The sequence below is a fragment of the Pristis pectinata genome, chromosome 5, assembly GCF_009764475.1.
Source record: "Pristis pectinata isolate sPriPec2 chromosome 5, sPriPec2.1.pri, whole genome shotgun sequence".
NCBI lineage: Eukaryota > Metazoa > Chordata > Chondrichthyes > Rhinopristiformes > Pristidae > Pristis > Pristis pectinata.
This window is the reverse complement of record NC_067409.1, coordinates 105,103,833-105,128,939: the sequence shown is the minus strand read 5'-3', so window position 1 is coordinate 105,128,939 and position 25,107 is coordinate 105,103,833. Positions and strand designations below refer to the sequence as shown.

Below are 25,107 nucleotides of genomic sequence, written 5' to 3'. Positions count from 1 at the left end.
GAGCCTGAGGGCACGTACCACCAGACTTAAGGACAGCTTCTACCCCACTGTGATAAGACTATTGAACGGTTCCCTTATACAATGAGATGGACTATGACCTCACGATCTACCTTGTTGTGACCTTGCACCTTATTGCACTACACTTTCTCTGTAGCTGTGACACTTTACTCTGTACTGTTATTGTTTTTACCTATACTACATTAATGCACTCTGTACTAACTCAATGTAACTGCACTGTGTAATGAATTGACCTCTACGATCGGTATGCAAGACAAGTTGTTCACTGCGCCTTGGTACAAGTGACAATAATAAACCAATACCAAATACCAATACTCAACTTTATACCAGCCCAGAAAAACATGGCACCTACACTCAAAATGTTGGCCGCGGTAGCAGTGCTGAAAGGGAATCTACTGAAGTACCTGTCTTAAAAGGTTTGGTCTATTGAGGGATTTTGGATATTTTTGTCAGCTGATCATTGGGTTTTCAAAAGACTTTTCTGGAGAGAGGAAAGTTGAATTAAGTTGTAAGAAAATGATCCTATTAGATAGGGAGAAATTATCGTTTAATATTATTCAAAAAGAAAAATGTACCTACTTATGAATGAGTAACTTTCTACATATGATCCTGGTAGCCAATACCATTTGGTTGTAAGTTTTAATTCTAGTTCTGGAAATTCATTTCATGGTATTTTAACACCATGTCCCACCAGATTGGATATGGTTTAATCTGAAGGAACAAGCTTGCTTTAGTTGAAAAAATATTATTTCTTGTGATCAAAGCTGGAATCACAAAATAATACAGCACAGAAGGAAACCATTCTTGCACAAGCTCTTTGAAAAAGCTATCCATTTATCTTATTCCCCTGATCTTCATCCATTGCCCTGGAAATTAGTTGTGATCAAATTGACAACCATAGCTTGCTGGAATAACGATGATCAGACCTCCAACCCAACCTAAGCTAGTCCTCAGACATGTACATTCCGTCACACTTCCAGATTATGCCTGGCCTCAGTGGCTGTTCAATTTATACTTCAATGCTTATACATTTATATTTTAATCTTATGAGCCATGATGAAAATGAAAGTACTGAGAAATGGATATGAATATTAATATAATGTTTTTTCCTTCAGGTCAGTTAATGCATTTTTCATAAAAGTCCTTGTATTTTTATTTTAGGCTCAACATATAATTAAGAATCAGCCTTTAAATGAGATTGTTGCTTGGTAGTGTATTAGAATATTCAGCCTCAAGATGGGATGCATAATTTTTTCAGCATTTAGCCCAATTTAATCAATGTTGACAATGGAGTATTGTAGTTAACTGTCAGATTAACCCGGCCAACTATGCTTGATGTCACCAAATGAATTAATTAAGATCAGCACAAATTTGAAAGGGAGAGCAAGTGCTAAATTTGATAGCCCCAAAATTGGGCATGGGAATCCTGATGCATGATTAAGTGAAATTCAGACAACTCAGCAATCTCATGCTGATTGCTCATATCCATGATTGCAGCATCCACACAGCATTAACTGTGCAGTTAATTTGCTGGCTGCATTAGTGGCTTGCACCATTAACAAAGGGTTAATACCAGTTAAAATTAGTCTGCACCTCTTAAAGGAGCTAATCTGGGAAGCACTGAATCATTGATGTGACATGGGAAAGATTAGGCTTCATTGATTTGGAACTCTTCACTATAGGCTTGAGTGAAGGAGAAATATCCTATATCCATCAGGGATACAGGATGCCCTCCAGGCCAATGCTTAAAAAGTAATGGAATCAGATAGCCCTGAAGATCAAGCCCAGCAATCAAACCTGGGGCACTAGTTTGCAGTGCACAGAAGGTTTATTGACCCCAGGAAATGGCTGGAGGGCCTTCTTCAGTTCTATGCCTCTCCCTTGGGTTCTATGTTCTCTTCTTCAGTGAAATAGAGACCCAGATATTGTAGTAAAGATGTATACTGAACATGTGGATGATAATGGTAAATGCAAGGGAAAAGCATGACATTGCATAAAAATGGTATTGAATTAGACAGATGTGAACGTAAAGGAGCAATTAGACCTCCCAGTTACTGTCAGCAGTTTATCCCTCTGCCTCTTCCCCAAACAATTAACAGTCCCATTTTCAGGGCACAGAATGGCCCAGGTGGCCACACAAACCCAACCAGGAAACACACAAAAGTCATTGAACATTTGGTGTACCTGCATCTATTTTACACTTTCCATGCATTATCCAGCAATTCTGGAACCCGTTAAATGTTGGGTTGGCAATGTAATTTTAAACAGTGGAGCTAAAGTTGAGTTGTGTGCATTGCCATCCTGCACCATCAGATAATTGGTCATGAAACAGGAAAATAATTTCCTAAATGTTGTTGTTAAAGTGGCTCTGTCAATGCACTGGCAAAAGTTTTGGTGAAGTGACTGCTTTATCTCAACTTCCAACCCAGAGGGATATTAAAATTCAGCCTCCTTCCCTACTGTACCTAATATGAAATGGACTGCCCCCTCTCTAAACCATTTTCTTTCCTCAATTTAATTACTTCTCAATCTTTTCATCTCTCCATTTAAAGAGGTTCACTGATTGTCCCATTCCTTACCGAGGATCCGGTTGTTCTTTTATCACCGTGTTATCAACTCACACTTTCAGCAAATTGCAAGACAACTCCAACTAACAGGCACACCGTGAGATGTCCTGCTCCAGTAAAATTTGCCCATTTGATACGAATAGGATGAATTGATGATGACAGCTTTGTATTTATCATCACTTACCTAGTGCCAACATTTATTACTCAGATAAACAGAATTCCTCCATACAAGTTATAGGAAGACAAGTGCACTGATAAAATTTTGAAACTGCAATATTGCTTCTGCCAAAATTTATTGCTTTGCAGTCATAAAATTTTCATGAAGCATTGCTATGTGTAATTGAGAAAAAGGTGCTGCATGTCCTTTAATCAGCCTACACTTTTCCAAGCTTCTTCAATCTGTTGAAATTCAAACTGGATTTAGAAACTTGACAGCAATAATTTCTTTAGTTGAATATGGCAGATTGTCTCATTAAACTCAACACAAAAAGCATTCATAAAAAGTATGAACTTGTTTTTAAATTCTCCCATTTGGGCTAGAACACCAAGATTGCTACTGAAATTTCTTCTGAGTTTTGTGTTCAGTCTGGATGCTGTTCTCACACAGTGCATTTGATTATATGGCCTCTCAAAGAAGGCTTCAAAATTGTGCCCTTCATTAATTGAAAGGAAATGAGAAAATCAGGAAAGTATTAAGGCTTGCATCCTTCAGAGATACCAGATCAAGAGCATCAACTGTGTATTTTCCAGATGAAAGTCAAAGAAACAATACCTGCGAAGGCAAGGTGAATTTTGCCCACCATGACTATGATGACCACCAAGTACCTATCTATACTAATCCCATTTACCAGTGCTAGGTCTATAGCTTACTATGCTTAAGTAATTCAAGTTCTCATCCAGATATTCCTTCAATGTTGTGAGAGTACCTGCTTCGGCCACTTTTTCAGGCAGTGTCTTACAGATTGCAACCGCCTTCTGGGTGAAAGATTCTTCTTCAGATCTTCTCTAAACCTTTTACTTCACAACTTAAACTTATGCCCTCTAGTCTTGGACACCTCTACCATGGAGAAAAGTTTCTTACTATCTACCCTATCAGGTCCACACTCAACCGCCTCTTCTCCAAGGAAAACAAGGCCAGCTTGTCCAGTCACTCCTCATAACCAACAAACTTCATGTCATATTAGTTAGTGATAATAAATCTGATTCTGATTTCATCCCAGACAACATCCTGGTTAATATCCTTTGCACCCTTTGCGGTGCAATCATGTCATTTCTATAGTGTGGCAACCAGAATTGCACATAATGTTCTAGCTGTGGCCTAACCAAAGCTTTATAAAGTTTGTAGCAAGACCTCCATACTCTAATATCCTATGCCCTGGCTAATGAAGGCAAGCATCCCGCAGTTCCCTCCAGAGATCTTTGAACTTGTACACCAAGGTCCAATTGTTCCTCAATACTCCCTATGTTGATACCATTCATGGCATATGTCCTACCCTTATTTGACCACCCAAAATACACCATCTCACTTATTAGGATTAATCTCCATCTGCCCAACTTACTAGTGATCAATATCATTCTGTACCCTCCACATTATCAACACTACTACTATTTTCTTTTGACACTGCAAAAGCCCCTCTGATTTTTCAGCTGCCACATAGGAGACTTTGACTGAGAGGGATATTGGGAGGGGCAAAAAGCTTTATCCACCAGACGGCAGCAAAATATCCAGACAAAAGGCACATGTGGGCAAAGGTGTCTGAGTCGACGAATGTCTGAAGCATAAACCACAGTGGCTGCATTGCCGATAAAACTTTAATTACCTCATGAGAATGACTGACTTATTTCTGTCATTACATTCTCAGATTCTCCCTTAACAACCAGCTTCCTACTACAACTCCTACAGCAATCTTTACTCCAGTCCCACTGCTCTGGGTGCAAGTTACTCTCCTCATTATTATTTCCTTCATCTATTTTCTCCATTCTTATTTTTCATGTACCCTTAAGATCATTGTACTCTGATAGGCATATCCTCTAAACTTACAACAAGAGATGATTCATTCGCATGATGTTGCCACTTAAAGAACAGGTAATAAATATTATGTCCAAGTACTAAGTCAAGAGTGGAAAGGCAAGAAGGGAAGCCCTGTAGGGGTTTAAACCATCTTACTCAAGTGTCATCCTTACAAATGATGCATGATAGATTGCTTTTGCTTTCAGAAGTAAGCCATCTGTCTCTGTTGACTCATACTGCTAAATGCCAATTCTTGTTCCTTTTCTAAAGGGAGAGTTAGTAGGATCATAACCTCAGAAACCTAGATTTTGCTCTTCCCATGTAACAATGATAATAGATGATTTCATGGCATTGCCACCTAACTATTCATAGGATAAATGATTGAAACAAGACTGCATGTAACATGAGTCTTGCTTCAATCCTTATTTATCCTATGAATATCAGCTTTTCAGAATTTTAATTATAAAGGTCGAGAAATATTTAAAATCTTAATTCTTTTTTGTACCCTTCATCCTTTACTAAACTTCTCTGTGACATACTTCAGGACCAGTTTAAGAAAGTACTTCCAGCAGGAGAATTTGTCTGTATTGTATAGAGAAAAATCATGGTCAGAGTTTAATTTAATGTTTCATTGATGAAGCAGCACTGCAGTAGAAATTTGATGTTGGTCCCTTACGATAATGTGGCTTCCTTTTGTACACTGCTTCTGAAATTTTTTCCATTAAAATTGATGGAAGTAAATTTCATAGACAAGGGGACATTGTGCAGCCAATTTTGTTTTGCATATTAAATGCAAGCGATAAAGGACAAACTTTAAGACCTCTGACAATAAAACACCTTTTCTATTCTGCAATTTTATATCAACCCATGCTTTGTGATAAGTGGGGACTGACCACCTAACCTTATTTCTCAGCTAAGATCACTATCAAATGAAATAGACTGATACACAGAATTAAAAATCGGGCTAGATCACACTGATCTGTGATCACGCCATGTGGCAGCCCTGCAGCTACACTAAATTTTTGTGGCTGAGCAATTCCCAACTTATTCTTGGTATCACCATGGCCCTTCCACAAGGCAGCCCACAGAATGGCTGAGAGCTCACACTGTCTGATCAGCTGAGACATTTGGAAACAGTTTGCAATTTTTCATTTAAAAATTATTTAAAAAAAACAGAAACACTTCTTTAAAAAAGCATGAAACTGCTGTTATTTAACTAATTTTGAAATAAAGAAAAATGAATGATAAAGCTACCTTGACTTATCTTCTGAAGGAAGCTCGGTGATTCCATTGAAATGAAATGAGGCTGTGCTAGATCTGCCAGATATGGCTGGTGTAAAGTCAAGAAGTCAGATACAGATTATACAGTGGAGATAACAAAAAAATATACTTGTTATCTCCACCTCAATGTCAAATTTTGAGGTAGATAAATTTTAATATGGTGCAAAGTCAGGTATGGAATATAAATAGTTACCTGTTGACGCTTTTCAAATTCCAGCTTGATACGCGATTTAATGCAGTTGCATGTATCTTGATATGTTTGCTGCAGAGCAAGTTCCATCAGATGCTTATGATAGGCTCCTGCCAGATTTCCACAGATGAAAATGATGACATTGGCCAAGATCTGGAAAAAAAAATAAAAACAATTCAGTAAAATCTATTTTTAGCCTTGCCCATGACATTAATATCTAAAGAGTACAATATTAAAGCTCCACCTTCCAGTTTACAGTTACACATGACAGTGGTATAAATTATGGAAAATCAAAGGCAAAGGTCAATATACCTGACTTATGGTTTTTCTGCCTTTTCCAGTCATTTGAGAGAGTTTGCTGGTGAAAACACAGTGGTAGAACAACAGTAATACCAAGGCTTGCCTTACATTCCCATAAGAGATATTGCCAACGTTACCCTCTGAAGGACCTGTAAGCTAGTGGATAGCTGGAAGGCCCATCTGAGTCAGGCAATACATACATTTGCAATGGAAACTGGTGTCCCAAATGAGCATGGCAACAAAAGATATATGTGGGAATTCACCGTCAGGAGCATGTTCCAGATAAAAGCTCGGAAAGGTGGAGGAGAAGCTGTGATGATGCTCTGAGTGCAATAGAGGAATGATCGAAGTTTAGGAAACCAGGATGCAGAAATAGTTTGGGTGGAAATAAGAACCAATAAAGGCAAAAAAGTCACTTGTGGAAATGATGTACAGTATGTGGAAAATGTGAATTTGTCCATTTTAGTGGGAAAAAATAAAAAAGATTAATGTTCTCAAAATGATATGAGATTGCAGAGCTCTGAGATGCAGAGCAAACTGGGTGCCCTAGTGTCTGATTCGCAGAAGGGTCGTATGCAGATGCGGCAAGTAATTCAGAATGCTAATAAAATGTTAGTGTTTATTGTGAGAGGAACTGAATACAGAAGTAGAGAGGGTGTACTTCAGTGATGTAGGTGCATTGGTAAGACCACATCTGAAGTACTGGGTGCAATATTAGTCTCTTTATCTCAGGAATGATGCTAATGCATTCAAAGCAGTTTAGAGAAGTTTTACTAGACTAATACATAGAATGAGTAGATTGTCTTAAATGGAAAGGCTGGACAGGCTAGCTTTATACAGAAGAACTGGAATTGGAATTAGAATTGGTTTATTATTGTCACTTGTACCAAGGTACAGTGAAAAGCTTGTCTTGCATACCATTCATACAGATCAATTTATTATACAGTGCATCGAGGTAGTACAAGGTAAAACAATACAGAATGTGGAGTAAAGTGTCACAGCTACAGAGGAAGTGCAGTGCAGGTAGACAATAAGGTGCAAGAATGAGACAGGATTTGATTAAAACATGGAAGATCCACAAAAGATTATGTCCACATCCATCCTGTCATTTTCTCCACATCCATGTGGAGAAAACCTTTAGTGGGAGAATTTTGAATCTGGAATTACTGTTTAACTGTAAGGGTTTAACTAGTTATGACAGAGATGAGACAAAAAATGTTTCTCTCTGAATGTTATGAGTCTTTGGAACTCTTTTCTTCAAAGGATGGCAGGAGCAGAGTCTTTGAATATTTTTAAGGCTGAGGTAAATAGATTGTCAATTTGCAAGGTTACTTGGGATAGACATGAATGTAGAATTGATGTTCTAACCAGGTCAGACATGACTTTATTTAATGCAGAGCAGACTTGAGGAGATAAGTGGCCTACTCCTACTCCTCCGTTATAATTTGAAAGGAATGGAAGAAATGGGTGACTGGGCAATTTAGGCACCACCACATCAGTCCTTATGCCCAGACCCTGTCCTCCAAAGTTCTCCATCTGATTTGCGGGCTGGCCTGGTTGGTTGATATTTCAAAGACCCAGAATAACTAAAATGCCTTAGGATAATTGTCTTCACCTGCAGTTCACTAGCCATGAATTAATGAGGCTCTATCTTCAAAATGTAATAGACAACCAGCCTGAATCACCTGCCTTCTGGTTACCCAAAACAGAGAGGAACTTTGAATAGAATTACGTAGAACATTGTTCTGAGGCAGTCCCTAAGGTTCAAGGATAACTTCCTCTTTGTTCCTCTTCGGTCAAGTGGCTAATGAGGCCAATGTGGGAATCACAGACTCTTGCAGAGGTGAGACAGCAGGTGATTGAGGGGGCAAGCCTGTGGGTAGCTTGCATGGCTTCTGTGTATTCCCTATGCATTGCCTTGAGGTGGTCAATACTATCCCAAATGCTCATTCTCCACTTTGAGCAGTCATGAGCTTGAGCCCAGGAGTCAGTGAGGATGTTTCACTTCTTCAAGGAAGCTTTGAGCATATCCTATAACTTTTTTCCTCTGTCCTCCCATGGCAGCACTCAGAATGGTGTGTCTGTTTCAGGAATTTATATATGCAACAGAAACAAACCATTCAAATGAAGCAGGCCACACATGCATTTTACCCCACTGAGGCTAATACATGGTTATCCAAATTGAATGGTATAACTCTCTATTCCCTTTTCCCTTGTGTGCTACTTGATCCTCCCTCTAAATACATCAATACCATTTGCCTAAATCACTATTTTAGAGGTAAAATGCTTTTTCTGAATTCCCTAATTTTATCTCTTAGTAACTGTTTTATATCGATGGCCTCTAGATTTTCTCTTTCCTGCAAGTGGAAACATTTCTTTTCTGTGTCAATCAGGGTCTATCATAATTTTAAAGACCTCTACTGGGCCACTGGTCAGCCTTCTCCTCAAATCTGATAGGTATGACCCCACATTACTAAGCTGTCATCCTTAAAACTTTTTCCTGCATCCTCTCCAGTGCTTGCACCTCCTTTACAATGACTAGAACTGTTTATACTGTGGTTTAAGAAATGTTTGATACAAAGTTCAGATTAACTTCTGTTTTTCAGTTCTCTCATTCTAGAAAAAAACCCTTTCAATTTAGTTTGTTTTCTTGTGTGTTCACCTTAACCTACAACATTACCTTCTGTGGTTTGTGATTGCATTTTCAAATCCCTTAGCTCCCCTAACTCATTTAGAATCTTATTTGGACCTCCTTATTTTTTTATCAAATTAATTTGCCAATTATATGCTGATACTGAAAGTCTGTTAATGCCTCTTGGATACTGACAAGCTCTTCCACCTTAGTGCTGCCTGCAAATTTAGAAACTGTGTTTCTGAGTCCGAAATCCAAAAATTAAAATAAATGGTGAAATGTCCTAGCACTCATCTTGTGGGGCCTCATTTTCTACCTTTTGCTTTTCTGAAAACTCTCTTTACCCTTTTTCTCTAGTTTCTGCCTTGCCACCAGATGAATATCCATTTTGCTGTTTTTTTCCTGACACTGTATGCTCTAACCATATTCATTAATCTCCTTTGTGACACCTCTTCCAAAGCCCTTTGGAACTCTAGATAAATTACATCTACTACATTCCCCTAATCTACTCCCTCATTTACCTTTAAAAATAAACTTTCATTTGTGAGATATACACTGAATATTCATTATTAATATTTTTAGTCTGGGATTTTTTAAAACTTTCTTTTGCAGAAGGGCTACCATTGTTTTACCCATCAATGGTGTTAAATTAACTGGTCTCATGAAATTTCACGCCATCTAAATCAGTGATAATAAATCTGATTTTGATTCCCAGGATATTTCTTATCTCAAATATAGTTTTTTATCTAGCTTTTTGCCAGAGCTCTGCCATTATAGTTTTTCCTAAATATTTATTAAACACATGTAAGCAGCTGCTGGTATTACTTCATTTTCTTTTAGAAAGTATAGATGCAATTCATTTAGGAATTTTATCCTCTGAACTTTGATTAATTTATCCATATTTCTCTTCTTTGAGTTTATTGTTGGAACATCATTCCACATTTCATCTAATGATATTGTGTACATATGATATACTTCTCTGTTAGTTACTGATGCAAAGTAATTATTTAATATTTCTTCCATTTCACTGCTACTGCCATGATATTATCCTGTCCATGCTCATAATCCGATCTCAACTTTCCTCTTTTTATTTATGTGCCTGCAGAATAATTCAATATTTTGTTTACTATTCCTTGGATAATTTAATTACAAAATGTCTTTTTATGTTCCTAATTAATTTTTGACTTCTCACATTTCTTACTATCTTCTTTTTGTAGTCTCTTCTGTTGGACATAAGTTTGGTGTGTATCTCTTAACTTGATTTTTCCATTATGTCTTTACTCATCCATTATGCCTAGGAGACTCGAGTTTGTATTTGGTGGGATATATTTTCTCTAAACTCTGTAAAATATTGTTTAACCCGTTCCCATTGTTCAATATCCATTGTGATCTGTATGCTGCTTGATCAAAAAGGCAAAAAACTATTCTAAATCTGGTAATTAATAATCTGGTAGATAAGAGGCCATTAGGAAAATCTGATCATAATATGGTAGATTTTTATATAAAGATTGGAAGTGATTTAGATTAATCTGAAACCAAGGCCTTAAACTTAAACAAAGCAAACAAGGAAGGTATGAAGTGTGAATTGATTGAGTGAAATACGAATGGGAGATTGGGAAACTCCCTGTGCAGCCCCCATCCCCACCACACCCAAGAGCAAGGCCCAATCCTCAATTTATCTGTTTTCTCTCAAGTGCTCCTTGCAAAGGGAAGGGCTTGGTATGTGAGGCCTGGTCTGTAGTGCACAATGACTTGGGCCTCAAGTGCTATTGAATTTCACTGGAGCAGAACGAGCATTTGTGGGCCCACTGCAAACATTCTGATTAATCTCCTCTTAGAGACTCCAATCAACTTGTAGGCCCCTGTGCCTCGAAATTGGACTGTACCTAATTTTGGCAGATGAAAATGTCGAAATTAGTGCTAGCGCTAAATCGGGTCCCCCTCAAAAATAATCATGAAATGAGTGAAAAGCAAGAAAGAGAAGGAAGTGTCAAAAGGGATCTGCACAGTTCCTGAAAGGACCACACTCATTTCAGCTCTGCTGCCAACACTTTGCAATCAGAGCGGGCCTTCTTCTCCTTAAAGCACACTCTCCATGGCATTCAGACAGCAGCAACACACACCAAGCCTACAATAGGAGGAAAGAGACGTTGCAGTGGAGTGGGAGAAAACTCAGGATATTAGTGACCCCCCTCACAAGATCACCAATTCAGCTTTTGCCATGATTTCTCAAGCAGCCACCTTAACTGTGCCCCACAGCCAGTTATCCAGACTGCTCCTTCAATTGCCAAGACAAGCAATCTGAAGGCATCTAGGGTAAGAGCTTCTGTGTAGATTCAAAGTGAAAAGGAGCAGGCATCCAACAGTCAGACTGCAGCTATAGACAGGAGAGTGCAATGAAGCTTAGGTCATTGAAGGTAGTTACAAGGCTATCAAAGAGGAAAGGCTTAAGGGTATTTAATTTGATAGGCATCTGTCATAATTTGTATTGCTATTGAAATTCTTAAGATAGCAGCAATTTCAAAATTTGGGGCACATGACATGTCAGTGTGTAGAGGTAAGTAGCTCTGGTGTGGTGGCTGCTAACATCCCAGGATGCCCTGCAATGCCTCACTTTGGAAGGTTGTTCAGGTAAAGCATTTCACGTCAACGTTCTCAAGGAAAACCTAAATTGTCACTAGACATTGAGTGATTGAAAATGAAATTCTCAATGCATCAAAGGACTTGGTTGTAAAATAATTTGACTGATGCCATAGCTGTTAATCTGGCAATAACTTAGAAATTGGTTCTTATATGAAGGTTCTTCTTGTTTCATCTGCTCTTGTAATACTTGTAATGGCAACCTGCATGGGAGTGACTACTATTAGAGGCGAGAAATGTGAGCAAGATTTCATGATAAAATGAAACATCTGTCTACATTGCCCCAACTCCAGGAGGCCAACTTTATGCATGGGATTTCAAACAACAAGAATTAGCATAAGAGTGTTAGCCAAAAATAACTGGTTACACGGAAAAGCATAAGACTAAATCGATTATATCCACTTGCAGTGAACGGATTAACAGATTGAACCATGAGGTTTCTTCCTCTGAGACTTCATCAGTTCTTCCTCAAACAATGTGTAACAAACAATATGATTATGAAAACACCTGATGCTAGGAGAACATCAAGAATGCTGACATGGTTTGTGCCCAGAAGTACACAGGCATTTTCACCTGAGAATGATCAATAACAGAATCAATTCCAGGTAAAATCAATTTTAGATTGAGTAGTACTTCAAAAATATTGCTACACATTCCAATTTATCAACTACATTTTTCCTCCGTCTTACTTCCACTGTGAAGTAGATTACCATACTAGTGTGATGCATCCATCACTATTTTTATCTCTGTCCACATGGATTACATTTCTTCCTGCGGAAAGCTGCATCACATTTTTCTACTGTCATTGTTTTCTCTGACATGCAAATGAATTGCTCTATAGAAAGTTTAATAGCAGACTTTTAATAGTGGTTCCTTTCTCTATTTTTAAATCATCTTTTTACATTCTGGTTCATTTATGCATAATCTACACTATCAAAGCAAAAACCTGAGTTGTTCAGAATCTGTAATTTGTAGTTCTACATAAACCCTGATTGTGCCTTCTCAGAAAATGATGCATATAATGAAGGATTCAAAGACGATAAAATAGCTTACATGTTCTTTCAAAGAAAGATTACACAATTCTGCAAATCTCATGATCAGTACTGTTATTCATTCTGCACAAAATGAGGAAGTCTGAGACTACAAAGCATAACCATGTGAGTACTCTATGAATATTTTTGCATACATGAAAGACGTAAAATCTTTGAACCAAGAACTGATAACCGTACAGGTGATTTCATCTTCAAATTCTCAAATTACTTAGATGATAATGTTCTGAATTCTCACTTACAACAGGAAGTTTCACTTGCTGGCTGGTAACATCATAAAATTGTGTGAGTGCTAATCACGATCTTCTATTTATTAAAAATAATTAGCAACTTTCTTGGACGAGCACAATAAAGATTAAGCACGAACTTCACAAAATACATAATAAAAATAGAAAATACTAGAAACTCTCAGCAGGACGGGTAGCATCTGTGGAAAGAGAAACAGGTAATGTTTCAGACTGGAGATCCATCATCACAGTTCTGATGAGGAATCCTGGACATGAGTGACAATACCCTCAAGGTATTGAATTTCCACATCAGCAAGGTAAAAGCTAGAAGTTCCCATGATGGATTTTCTTCTCACATGCACTGAACTTGTCTACAACACCTGAACATTTCCAAAAGCAGCCAGTTGCAGTTGATTCTCTACACACCAAACAAAAATACAGTTCAAGTAGATAATTATTTTGCACACACTTCAATTGTTAAATAACTGATTTTCCAGTTAAATTTTTGACTTAAAAAAAAGATCCCCACAATGACCTGAACAATTTGACAATATCTTTGTAGCACTTACCAATAATAGGCTAGATCTTACTTGATCAAGCCCATTGCCAGGATTCACCACCCAAAGTCCCCGTACTTAACTTAACTGGACATTGAGGGCTAAACGTGCCATAAATGAGCTGCTGAAGGCAATCAACAGGTCAGGCAGCATCTGTGGAGGGAAATAGACAGTCGACATTTCGGGTCGAGACCCTTTATATGGACTGAAAGAGCAGAGGGGAGATAGCCAGTATTAAGTGGTGAGGAGGAGGAGTAGGGCAAGGGCTGGCAAGCAGTAGGTGGATCCAGCTGAGGAGAAGTTGACTGGCAGATGGAGTCAGGTGGGGAGTGGAAGGGTGGAGATTGTGACAGAGGCTGGGCGGTGATGTGGAGGCAACAAACGGCTGCAGATTACAGAATGTGATAAGAAAGGAAAGCGAAGAGTGGAACCAAATAAGGGAGGAATGGTGGGCAAGTGGGAAAATTGGGGGGAGAAGGGATAGGCGATCCAGTGGATTGAGTGTGTGGGTGATGGGCAGATGTAGGTAGGGAAGGGGAAAGAAACTGGGTGAAAAGGGGCTGGAGGAATGGGTTGGAAAGAGAGGACCTGGGTAGATCAGAAGGATACAGAACAGGACAGAGGGGAATAGGCTACCTGAAATTGGAGAATTCAATATTCATCCCATTGGGTTGTAGACTACCCAAGCGGAATTATGAGGTGATGTCCATCTAGTTTGTGTTTGGCCTCATCCTGGCAGCAGAAGAGGCCAAGGACAGACAGGTTGGTTTGGGAATAGGAAGAGGAATTAAAATGGCTGGTGACTGGGAGCTCCAGATAGCCATTGCAGACAGAGTGCAGGTGCTCAGCAATGTGGTCACCTCATCTGTGCTTGATCTCACTGAAGTAGAGAAGGTCACATCAAGAGCACTGAATGCAATAGGCGAGGTTTGAGGTGCTGCATGCCTATCTCTGTCTCACCTGGAAGGCTGTTGAAGCCCTTGGATGGAGGTGAGGGAGGGTGTGTAGGGACAAGTGTTACACCTCCTATGGTTGCACGGGAAAGTGCCTGGGGAGGGGGAGGGATGAGTGGGGAGGAATAAATGAACCAGGGAGTCACAGAGGGTGTGGTCCCCATGGAAAGCAGTTCCATCAACCACAGTGGAGAGGAAGCCTTGTTTCTTGAAAAAGGAGCACACCTCAAATGGCCTGGAGTGGAAGGCCCCATATTGGGAACAGATGTGGTGGGCATCAAGAAACTGAGAGAAAGGGATGGCATCCTTACAAGAGACAGGGTTGGAAGAGGCGTAGTCGAGGTAGCTATTGATAAATATGCCAGCTAGATTTAGCCAAATAATTTTGAAAAATTTGATTGTTGGATTTTCTGCAGGTTACTGGTATTGAATGTCTCTTCACTGATACATTTTGAGAATCTTGATTCTTTCACAATCAGCGAATTAGATGTGTGATTATTAAATGCTTAGTTAAACCAAGCACAATTGCTTTATCTTTTACAACTCACAATTATCTGGGTCTGAAGAATAGCATAAACCTCTGTGTATCACATTTGGAACATGTCATTTTTCAACCCATCAATTTTTATATTCTGAAAATTGTGACAAAATAAATGCAGGCCAAATGAACAGATACATAAAATGTTTGGATACATTTCAAACATAAACTAGACAAGAGAAGTAAGTGACTAGGAATTATAATACTTATTATTATGCTTTTGAATACTATCAAGTAGTAAGCCAATAAGCACTTTTATATTTTATTAAAGAAGAAATGTGTGGGGAGAATGGGTTTTAATGGTCAAATTATTATTTAAGGAAGCTCCAGATTTTTGCAGCAAGCATGAGAGCACTTTGGAGCATTCTATGAAGCTGGCTGCAGGAGGCTACTTGGCTCATCATATATGTGCTGTTTTTTTGAAAGAATGGTCTGATTCAGCTACCCTACATCCAAACACACCCCGATGACCTTGTAAATTAGTGCTCTTCAAATACATATCCAATCACCTTTTCAAAGCTCTTTTGGAATCTGAATATACCACTCTTTCATGTGGTGCATTACAGATCTTAAAACTTCTTCTGGAAAGTAGTTTCCCATCTACTTATTACCCAATTTTTTAGTTTAGTTATTCCCTACCAGAGATGATATTTGCTCAGTTGTAGAATAATAGATTAAATGGCAGCAAAGGAGAAGCCATTTAATCCATCATATCCAAGCCAATCAAAAACAATGTAGGCAGAATCCACTTTCCTGCTCTCAGCCCATAAGCATATAGGTTTTGGCTCAAGTGACCATCCAGGAACTTTTTAACTTAGTTTAAGATTTTGCTTCCATGATCCTTTCCTTTTTCAATCTTTTTATTGAATTTCAAATTAATTCAAAATAATATACATAACATTAATGATTATACACATGGTGTGAAGAAATCGAGATAACAAGAATAACAGTTAATATTTATACAAGGAATAAAATATGTAATCTGGCCTCCCGCTCTCTTGCTAACTGAGCGTGATACAAAAAAATTGAAAAGAAATTTAATTATATGAAAAGAGAACCCCCAAATCAAAAAACAATAATAATAATAATAATAATAATAAACAAAAACAAACCAAAAACTTCAAAAAAAACTGGATTGCTATCTCTTCGGTTAAAAAAAACATTATGATGTCGTCAGCTCTGCTCCTCTATATTCAAAGGTTATTGAAGGGGATTCGTAAAAGGTCTGCTTATATCATATGGAAATACTGAATAAATGGACTGCAAACTTCCTCAAATTTAAGCGAAGGATCAACAGTACCACTCCTAATTTTTTCTAAGTTTAAACATGTTATAGTTTGAGAAAACCATTGAAATGTAGTAGGGGGTATAGGGTCCTTCCATTTAAATAGAATGGATCTCTTGGCCATTAATGTAACAAAAGCAATCATACAACAAGCAGAAGTGGATAAATGGCCGGAATCCATCATTGGTAACCCAAAAATTGCAGTAATAGGATGGGGTTGTAAATCAATATTCAATACAGTTGAAATAATATTAAAAATGTCTTTCCAATATTTTTCCAAAAGAGGACAGGACCAAAACGTATGTGTCAGGGAAGCCACCTCCGAATTACATCTGTCACATATAGGATTTATATAGTGATAAAAAGGGGCTAATTTGTCCTTAGACATATGGGTCCTGTGAACCACCTTAAACTGTATCAAAGAGTGTCTAGCAAACATTGAAGGTGTATTAACTAATTGGAGAATTTTCTTCCATGTTTCTGTAGGTAAAAGTGTCTGGAGTTCTCTTTCCCATTCATTCTTAATCTTATCAAGTGTCTCTAGACGTATTTTCATAATCAGATCATAAATTATTGCTATCAAGCCCTTCTGATGAGGATTAAAACCTAAAATTTTTTCCATAATTTCAATTTTATATGGTATCGGAAAAGAAGGTAAAATAACTTTTAAAATATTTCTAATCTGTAAATATTGAAAAAAATGTGATCTAGGCAAATTGTATTTATTAGACAGCTGTTCAAAAGACAAAAAAACAGTTATCAATGAATAAATCACGAAAGCATTTTATTCCCTTCATTTTCCATAAAGAAAAAGCTAAATCAATTCTGGATGGTTGAAAGAAAAAATTAGATTGAATAGGACTTGATAAAATGAATTTATTCAATCCAAAAAATTTACAAAATTGAAACCATATTCATATTGTATGTTTAACTATTGGGTTAGTCATTTGTTTACTCAATTTAGTAAGTGCAAAAGGGAGTGAGGCTCCTAAAATAGAAGCTAATGAAAATCCTTGTGCGGATTCATACTCAAGATACACCCATCGAAGACATTGAATTACATCTAAATCTTGCGCCCAGAAAATTAAATATCTAATATTAAGTGCCCAATAGTAAAATCTAAAATTAGGCAAAGCCATACCACCATCCTTTTTTAGTTTTTGTAAATATTTCTTACTTAACCTTGGGTTTTTATCCTGCCATATATACGAAAGAATTTTACAATCAATAGCGTCAAAAAGGGACTTTGAGATAAAAGTTGGAACTGCCTGAAATAAATACAAAAATTTTGGTAAAATATTCATCTTAACCGCATTAATTCAGCCAATCAATGATAGAGACAATAGGGACCATTTAGTAAACAATTGTTTAACATGATCAATTAAAGGTAAAAAGTTAAATTTGAGTAAGTCCTTGAATAAGTATCAGGGCAGGCTGGTTGGTATAATCATCAAGGGGATTGTGGAGCTGATAATCTTTTCCATTACCACCTCCCACTAATCAGTGGACATTGCAGTGAGGGAGGCAGTGGTGGGAGAGATCACTAAGAGAAACACTTACTGGGGAGAAGATAGAAGCCTTGGATTCCCAGGCAATGGATTGGTAAGGTCAGCTCACTTTTATATAACATCAAAGCAGTTGCCAGTTCTCCATTCCAGACCCTCTTCAGTATGATGCAGATTTTACCAGTGGTGTCCAAGTTAAGTTAAAATACGCATTGAATTCCCTGTTCATGTCCAGTGGTTTCCACAATACCAGCAACAAAATCCAGAATTATACCATGGCAATATCATGTCCCTTTCTCATTTAGTTGTCAGTTTTTTGACAAAATTCAATCACCTTTTCAGACCTAACCCTAATTTATTCCAGAAATTTAGTTTACTTCTCTTCAAGTGGTTGATTTCTTTCCCAATTGTCAAAAGGCCTCTAGGGGATCCTCTTGAACACCATTTACTGGCTGCTTACTTAATAAAATCTCTGATCTTTGGAGTGAGGTTTATCATAAATAATTAGTCTTGAAGATGCTTAAATATTTGTTCTGAATCTAAATAATAAGTTATATATGTTCATAGAGTCACAGTGTTGTACAGCACAGAAATGGGCCCTTCAGCCCAACATGTCCATGCTGACCATGAAGCCTACCTAAACCAATCCCACATCCCTCTACTCCTTTCCCATCCGTACCTGTTCAAATGCCTTTTAAATGCTTTAATTGATCCTGCCTTTACCACTTCCTCTGGCAGCTCATTCCATGCTCCCACCACCCTCTGTGTAGAAAAACTTGCTCCTTTAAATTTCTCCCCTCTCATCTTAAACCTGTGCCTTCTAGTTTTAGACTCCTCTACTCGACGAAAAAGACTCTGGCTATCTATCCATTTACATCCCTCATAATTTTAAGTCCTATCATTTGCCACTGTAAGTTACTTTCCATGAACATTTTTTCGTGATGCTGTTTATTTTTGCTGTTATGATTCAACCATACAAAAATCCATCTCTCTCCTAACACAATACCTCTTAGGCAAAAATTAAATTTGATAATAGATATTCTGGGTAATTATTTGCAGAACAGCTACTTGAGATTCCGTGTGACATTCAGAAAAATACCAGTGCTTCTCCCCCCAAGGCTTTTAACGTGAAACAGTCACGAGAATTAGAGTTCCACTTTATTCCAGAATTAGGGTGTTCAACTGTATTAAAAAAGGTGCTGAAATACTGCAACCCCTTATGGATCTAATTTGCATGTCCTGCTTTGAATGATATTTGGGCAAACTGTTGTTGGAACTGAGAACATTATCTAGTAGTAATAAATGAACTACAAAAATTAAATGCATCAACAACAGCTATTTTTAAAAAAGAGTTTAATTCTGGAACTAATTTATCTGCATTAAGAAAGTTATACAGTTCAAGTCATAAGACTCTCTCTGAAACAGGCAATCTGCACAAAAGATTGGCACTGTTGCTGGAGATCACAATTGATAAATATAATATTTTGTTATTAATCTACTTATCAGTTTACAGGAGAATGCAGAACCTCAGTCAAGCTCACTTGTTGAGGTATAAAAGCACCAAGACATGACTGCTGGTGAATCATTGCTCTCTGAAATTCATTGAGCAATTTACCTTTTGATTTGAAGAGTCAGTTTTGCAAAACAAGATTAACATTTCAAGTCAATGATCTTTCATGAGAACCTGGAAGACTAAGAAAACATGCTTGTTTTGAATTATAGAGAAGAGGGCAGGGAGGAGGGAACAAAGGAAGTATCTGTGATAAGGTGGAGATGAAGAGAAAGTGAAGGTGTTGGCCCAGTGAGAGTTGAGACAGACTGCTAATTGTGGCTGGTCAGGTTGGAGGAAGTGTAAATTGATGGAGATGAATGTTGACAAGGGAGGGGAGAGAACGATACATCTGCTGGATGAAATCCTGTTGAAGGTGGCACAAATTATAATGATCCAATGAATGTGGAAGCTGATGGGGTAGGAGATGAAAACAATGGGAAACTACCCTTGTTTTGGATGTTTCCAGCAATCTCTTTTATTGCAGGCTTCCAGCAACTGGAAATACATGGTAACCTGCACATCTTTTAGATATGGGAGGAAAATGGAGCATGTGGAGGAAACCCACGTGGTCACAGGGAGAACATGCAAACTTTCTGCAGACAGTGCCTGAGGTTAGGATTGAACCCGGGTCTCAGGAGCTGTGAGGCAGCAGCTCTGCTAGCTGCACCACTGTGCCTGTATCTTACATTTCCAGCAATGCTTTTGTTCTTGCTCCTCTGTTCTTATTCATCTATTTACATTTTCTAGCCCAACCAACCGCAGTTATCAAGCTATCATCACCTTCTCTCAGCTGGCAACAATAACACTTGTGTCACTCAGTTTCTCTTGAACGTATCCATCATATTTTCTCATTCCCACTCTTTCCTCTGGCACTTCCTTCTCCTCTCCAACTTAAAACATGCTTGTTTTCTAATTTTTCTGAGTTCTGACGGAAGACTGTCACTGAATCATTAATTCTGTTTCGCTCTCTAAAGGTACAACCTGCTATGTATTTTCAGCACTTACTGTTCTTATTTCAGATTTCTACCATCTTCATATTTTTGCTTTTCTTTTGCAGGGAAAAGTTCTTGTTAGGGGCTTGAGCGTGGATTGAAGAATTACCCATAGTATAGCAGAGTTACACTGCTCCTAACTTGTCTGTGAATAATTTTATTCAGCAGAAATCAGTAAGGAACTAATTATTGAATATACAAGAACACAAGCACACGAGAAAATAGGAGCAAGAGTAGACCACCAGATGCCTCAGGATTGCCCCACCATCCAATATGATTATGGCTGACATATGCTGGCCTCAACTCCTCTTCTGTGCCAGTTCCCCATAACCCTCAAATTCTTGATCTTTCTCATATTTGTATATCTAATGACCTGGTCTCCATTGCCCTTGGGGGCAAAGAATTCCAGAGATTCACTGCCCTCTCAGAGAATAAGCTTCTATGTACCTCACTTTTAAATGACTGGTGTCTTATTTTGCCTGGTTCTGAAAGAAATCTGGCACAAAACTCCAGATCATTGCAGCTTTAGCTTACATTTTTATGTGCAGAAGAATTGTTAGGCCATGATCTTCCAGCAAGCAAAGCTCATAATGACAATTTTTGAAAACACTCCTGCATTTTCAAAGCAACATTCTTCATCACCTATTTTAACATACCAAGAAGATAAATCACAGTTGATAGAAATCTTAGGACAAATAGTAAACTGATATAAGCTTGTTTACATGTGAATATTATTCTGATCTGACGATATTTCATGGAGGAATTTAAAGAAATATTACATAATTGTAATGCTTTACTGGTGAAAAATTGCAGAGAGAGCACATCTGAATTCCTGTCGGGCACCTCTGACCTGTAAAGCTTTGTGATTTGCAAAGCTATTGTTTATACATGTTTTAAAATTCCAAAGGAAGATTCACTACCTGAAAAATAAAACTCCAAATTTTTAAGTGTTCATTTTTGGGGAATATTTCTGGCAGTCATTAAAGATTCTGACAAAATTAAAAGGTACTTTTTTTGTTCATGAGGAGAATGTGGGAGTCATCAGCAAAGTCCTAATTGCCCTTGAATAGGTGGTAGGAAGCCGCCTTCATGAAGTGCTACATTTTATGTGGAAGGTACTCCCACATGTTGTCAGGTTTACAGCACCCCAACAGCAACTAAGTAATGTTTGCATAAGCTAGGATGTGTCTGACTTGGAGGGAATTGTGGGCCATGTTCGACTACTCCCCTTGTCCTTTGAGCTAGTGGAGTTTGGAGCCTTGACAAATTGCTTAATCTTGCAGATGGTGCACTCTGGTGCCACAATGTGCCTGTGGAAGAGATATGTTAAAAATGGTGGGGGTGGGGGGGCACATTGGCGCAGCTAGTAGGGCTGCTGCCTCATAGCTCCAGCGACCTGGTGTCGTTCATGACCTCCAGTATTGTCTATGTGGAGTTGTACATTTTCCCTGTGATCCCATAGGTTTCCTCCAGGAGCTTTGCCTTCCTCCCACATCCCAAAGATGTGCGGGTCAGTTGGTTAAATGGCCACTGTAAATTACCCCTGGTGTGCAGGTGAGTGGTAGAATCTGAGGGGATTTGATGGGAATGCGGAGAGACTAAAGTGGGATTGGTGTAAATGGGTCGGCTTGGGCTCAGTGGGTCAATGGGCCTATTTCTATGTGATGCAACTATGGCTCTAATCAAGAAGATACTTTGTCCTGCATGGTGTTGAGTTTTCTAATAGCTGAACACATCCAGGGCAATACACAGTTTTCTCTGGAATTCCTGGTGTACCTTGCAGATGATGGAGAGGTTATGGGGAGTCAGGAGGGAGCAACTCACCTCAGTGGCTCTGAGATTCTTTCTATGACCTACAGGCATAGTTATAGGTCAGTGCTTATTTTATTTATTCATATTTTGGAATCAGAGCATTGCTGGCAAGTATTTATTGCCTATCTAGTTGCCACTGTGAGGTGGTGATGTGCTACCTTCTTGAACCACAGCTGTCTGTCTGGTGAAGGTATTTATAAAGTGCTGTTGGGTAAGGAGTTCCAGCATGTAGATCGAGTGACAGTGAGGTTCAGGGATATATTTCTAAGTCAGGATGATGGACAATTTGGAGGCCAACCTGCAGATGGTGGTGTTCCTTTGCCCCTGCTTCCATTGAGTCATACAGTACAGAAAAGGGCCCTTTGGCCCAGAGTCTGCACTGAACACCAAGTACCCACTTATACTAATTCCACATGAATCCCATTTTTATTCACCCACATTCCCATTAACTTCCTCTGCCCCCAGATTCTACCATTCACCTAAATACCAGGGAAAATCTACAGTGGTCAAGTAACCTTCCACCTTGCATGTCTTTGGAACATGAAAAGAAACCAGTGCACCCCGGGGAACCCACACGATCACAGGGAGAAAATGCAAACTCCACACATTCAGCACTAGAGGTTAGGACTGAACCTGGGTCATTGGAGGGTAGGTCCCCAAGTCCAGGACTCTATGTTACTTTTCCAGTAACTTTTGAAGATGGTCCGGTGATCCTTATGCTTATGAATGTTGAGAAGGCAGCTGGAGGTTGTGTTCTCTCAGTCAGCCCAAGACTACATGTTGCTCAGGCGTTGTTGCCTGTAGACATAATCTGCTTCATTATCTGAGGAATTGCAAATGAACACTATGCACTCATCAAGTAGCAGCAACATTTTAGAAATAATTCAGGGAAAAATCACAGATGAAGCATCTGAGGATAATTGTGTGAGGACACCACCCTGCAGGAATATCCTGAAACTGAGGTAATTGATCTACAACAGCAAAAACCATCTTCCTCCAGCTAGCTATGACTCTAGCCACTGGACTGTTTCCCCCGGTGACTGTATTTCTAGACCTCCTTGGGAGCAAGCATTGCAGAATGCAGCCTTGATTTAGAGGGCATTCATTATTATCCAACCTGTGGAATACAGTTCCTGGTTGGACAAAGGTTGCAATGAGGTCAAGTGGCCTCGGTAATAAACAAACTGAGCATTAATCAGCAGATTATTGTTGAACAGGTGTTGCCTGAAATACCTGCTGGCACCTCTTTCCATGGCAAATTTATGATTGACATCATAGCAGCTCCAAAATAACACAGCATAATGGGGCAAAGGGAAAGTACAATCACAATAGTTACGATGCAGAGTAGATTTTATGACTCCAGATCTGCATGGTTATTGGGAATTCTGGTCGGCAGGTCTGCATGCCCTGCAGAATTTTCTAATCCATCGATTCTACTACTTGGAATTTCTGTGTGGTCTGCTGCACATTTTGAATTGTGAAGGTCAATGTTTCCTTACAGTTACTGTATAACTTCCAGGATTTCAAATTGCACAGTTTGTGATCATCATTTGACACTAAATTTTGCTGAAGCCAGAACTCAAACTGATATAAAATACTGCAAGAATGAGCTAGTTCTATTAGTTTATTAAGCATAACTAAATTAGCTCTCTATTACTATCAGGAAAACGAAGAAGGATAAAGAACTAGAACTATTGTGGTGCAATACTATTTATGAGGTAAAATCAGAATGCAATATTGTTATTTGAATGTTGTGTTCCCAAGATCTGGCCCTTTATTCAAGGTGTTAACTGTTTAAAATCTGCATGGTAACATTGCACATCATCACTTTAGGCTTCAAAACAAAATACAAGTGTTCTATTGATTGGATATGAGATATTGAGATATTGAGATATCCATAATATTCTCATTACAATCTACTACTGAGAAACAAGTTTATTCAGTACTACTGTACTGACAGTTCCTTTGATTTCCTGCTAATGCATTCTGTAGAATGGATTGAATATGAATTCAAAGAGTGCACTGAATTCTTTTTAATGTTTTTGGAGCTCAATAACAACAGCACAGATTATGTAATCAGTCCTGAGGTCATTGTTAGTACGATTTAGTCATAGCAGTCCCTCTCAGTGAATCCTTTAGTCTGACTCATATCCTTCCCAGACTATTTCTCACTTTCTCTTGCACCGCATTGACTCATTTTTATCTCTCTTCCATCTGCTCTGTCATTACAGAAGGCACAGATAGGCCTGGATATAATTTAAAAGGTACCCTTGGTCCCTCACCATTTTGCCCAAGAGACAGTTTCTCAATGAATGTAATCATATTTTTTTAGCAGCAATTCAACCAATACAGTCATTATAATCAAAACTGATCCTGTCTTCAACACATGTCTGCAATAAGCATTCTTTCAGAGGTCACAATGAAAATTATCACTGACAAAATTGTCATTTTAGTAACATTGCTTTCACAATGCCCCAGGATTGTTACAGGTTCACCAGGGGATATACACTATTGGTAATCTAGAAGTTTTGCTGAAGCTCTGACAACTGTGGACTGATTGCAGGGATATGGGCCTGGAAGATACTGAGAGTCAGTCTTAGCAATTAAATGGCGAAGGTGCTCAAAGGCCACAGCAGGATATAGATCAGATGGGAAATTGGCCAGATCATGGGCAGATAGAATGTAATCCCAACAAGTGAAAGGTGACACATTTTCCAAATAGGTGTAACACATATACAGTAAATGGGGCATGAAGGAATGTTGTAGAGTCATAGAGTCATACAGCACAGAAACAGGCCCTTTGGCCCAACTCATCTGTGCCAACCAAGTCATAGACTCATAATGTTGTTGAACAGAGAGACCTCAGAGTCCAAGTCCATTGTTCCCTGAAAGGTTGCTAGGGTGGTGAAGGTGGCATAGGCCATGCTTGACTTCATAGGGCAGAGCACAGAATATAAGACTGGGATGTAATGTTGCAACTTACAAAACACTGGTTAGG

At 38.6% G+C, this 25,107-nt stretch overlaps 1 protein-coding gene across 3 annotated transcripts in view; it reads right to left on the bottom strand.

The window, feature by feature from the left end:
• LOC127570729 (adenylate cyclase type 2-like) overlaps nt 1-25,107 on the bottom strand; it is a 390,852-nt gene that overhangs the window by 105,783 nt on the left and 259,962 nt on the right. For all 3 annotated transcript variants that reach the window (XM_052016520.1, XM_052016521.1, XM_052016522.1), the window contains exon 6: nt 6,071-6,220. In XM_052016520.1, coding sequence (XP_051872480.1) covers nt 6,071-6,220 — 150 coding nt within the window. The remainder of the gene's footprint in view (nt 1-6,070; nt 6,221-25,107) is intronic.